This window comes from Morone saxatilis, unplaced genomic scaffold (genome assembly GCF_004916995.1).
Source record: "Morone saxatilis isolate NCDOM2014 unplaced genomic scaffold, NCSU_SB_2.0 Contig9, whole genome shotgun sequence".
In the NCBI taxonomy this organism is placed as follows: Eukaryota; Metazoa; Chordata; class Actinopteri; family Moronidae; genus Morone; species Morone saxatilis.
Genome location: NW_023340268.1, coordinates 16,116,917 through 16,119,022, shown reverse-complemented (window position 1 = coordinate 16,119,022; position 2,106 = coordinate 16,116,917). Strand labels below are relative to the sequence as shown.

General features: G+C 38.8%; 1 protein-coding gene across 1 annotated transcript in view; it reads left to right on the top strand.

Moving 5' to 3' along the window:
- Positions 1 to 2,106, top strand: part of csmd2 (CUB and Sushi multiple domains 2) — a 208,064-nt gene that overhangs the window by 131,155 nt on the left and 74,803 nt on the right. The window contains 1 exon segment of the mRNA XM_035681968.1: positions 1,530 to 1,656. Within this exon segment, the coding sequence (XP_035537861.1) occupies positions 1,530 to 1,656 (127 nt within the window).

The window sequence follows — 2,106 nt, the reverse complement described above, 5'->3', positions numbered from 1 at the left end:
GTGTGTGTGTGTGAGTGCATGCACAGCAAAAATGTTAAGAAGCCAACTCTGGTGATTATTGCTTTTTAAATGTATAATGTATGAGGGTTCAGAGTTTGAGAGAGCGAGTCAAGGAGAGACACACAAAGAAAAGATTTATTTGCAAACATGAGGAAAGGCATGTTTGTCAAATGGAAGGTGACTAAATGCTTATATCAGATGTGTATGGAGAAACTCCATCCTGTCCCTGTCTGGTGCTCTGTTTCCCTCTGTGTGTGTGTGTGTACTAAGTTATGTTAATTTAGTTCTTTAGCTGTTAGTTACTTCCTTCTTGCCAAGTGTCTCTGATTGTGTGTGTCTGCCATCGTTGCTGTATTTCAGTACAGGAACAGTACTACTTGCCACAGATGGATTTCACAATCATCACCATCACTATCAGTATGATTCCTCCATTTTTCTCCCGTTTGAAGGATCTATTTTCCTCTCAGGAGAAGGAAAAAACAAGAACACTTTTACCCTCCTCTTGTCAGCTGAGATGACCTCAAAAATGTGAACAAAAAACACTTCAGATCTGATGTTGTTGGAGAACACTTTCGTTAGTGTTTTTTTTCATTCACTTTTTGGATAAGGGTAGGAGGTAGTAATTGAAGGGGGGCTGAAAATTGCTTTTCAGTCACAACGCGTTTCTGATGGCAATTCATTACTTTTAAGGCAGCAAAGAAACTCCATTCTTCCCACTGTTCTTGACAAAATGTTTTGACCTTTTGCTTTGTAGTTTCATTGATGCATGTTTGTGTTATTGTCAATCCTTTTGAAAGACTGAGCTTATGTTTTAGGGGAGGGCTTGTTGAACCATGATATGATACCAGAAGCATCATATTGTCTACTACCACTACTACTACAAACACACCCTGAGCACATTCCTCTGATGAATAAGTGATTCATGACAAGACCTCCACTCTCGAAATGATTTACCAACCATGTTGCCCACTAGGTGCTAATATCAACAATACTTCCATTATGGCAACTGTGTATCTGTTCTACACATATCTTTTCTGATTGATACCTGAAAATATAGTTAAATATTTAGCCATATCAGTCACAGTGTCTTCTTTTAAAAGTTTCACTGAACTCGAGACTAATATATTGAATGTTGTGTTGCTCAGTTCAACAAGTCCATCAACTCTCACTCGCAACAGGATGAGGTCATTGGTTGGGATGGCATATTGCCTCTGCTGAGCCAAAGAGATGCACATAGAGTATATTGAGTTGGCTGCTCTCCCTCCTATCATTCAAATTGCAAACCAGATGATGAAGCACATCACATTTGAGCATGCCACTGCTATGTCAATAATTAATAATGATGAGAGGAAATGGATGCACTTTACTGGAAGTGGGATGATGCAGTTTCTGGTTTGTTAAGTATGTTAACCTTGCTGTTTTCTTTTATTAATTTGACTTTCAAACATTGATGAGCTTGTACTTTTTATCCCCACTCATTGTTCCCCTCTTTAATTTTTCTGTCTTTCTGTTTTCCCTCCTCTTTCCAGCGGAGTGCGGGGGCAACATCAAGGATGAGCCCTCTGGTCGTATCCTGTCTCCAGGCTACCCAGCTCCATATGAGCACAACTTGCACTGTATGTGGACCATTGAGGCCGCTCCTGGAAGCACTATCAGGTCTGAACAACACACTATGTTTCCTTTTTTCTGTGCTTTCTAGTTTTCTGATTACATTGTTCTTTTTCAGACTTTCTTTCAATCTACCACCTTTCAATATACTTCCAATTTAGCCACCCTTTTTGCAGTGTTATTCATCACTTTCACAGGCTGCTGTGTAATCAATCTTCACTGAGCTGCTATTGGCCAATAGTTGAGTTACTTCTGGGTGAGGGGAAATACCACCTCAGAGCCTCCAGGTTTAGACTACACCAAAGAAAGTCAAGTGCGTCAATTTTGTCTTTTGTATGTATGTATGTATGTTATTTGCATTATTTTACAGAATTTGTTGAAATGTAAGCAAGCAAAATCCTGCAAGGTGGTTTTTATTGATCTTTCTAGAAAATTGAAACAACCTGAGGTTATTCTTTAACATTTAATTTAATTCGTTAGATAGATAGATAGATAGAT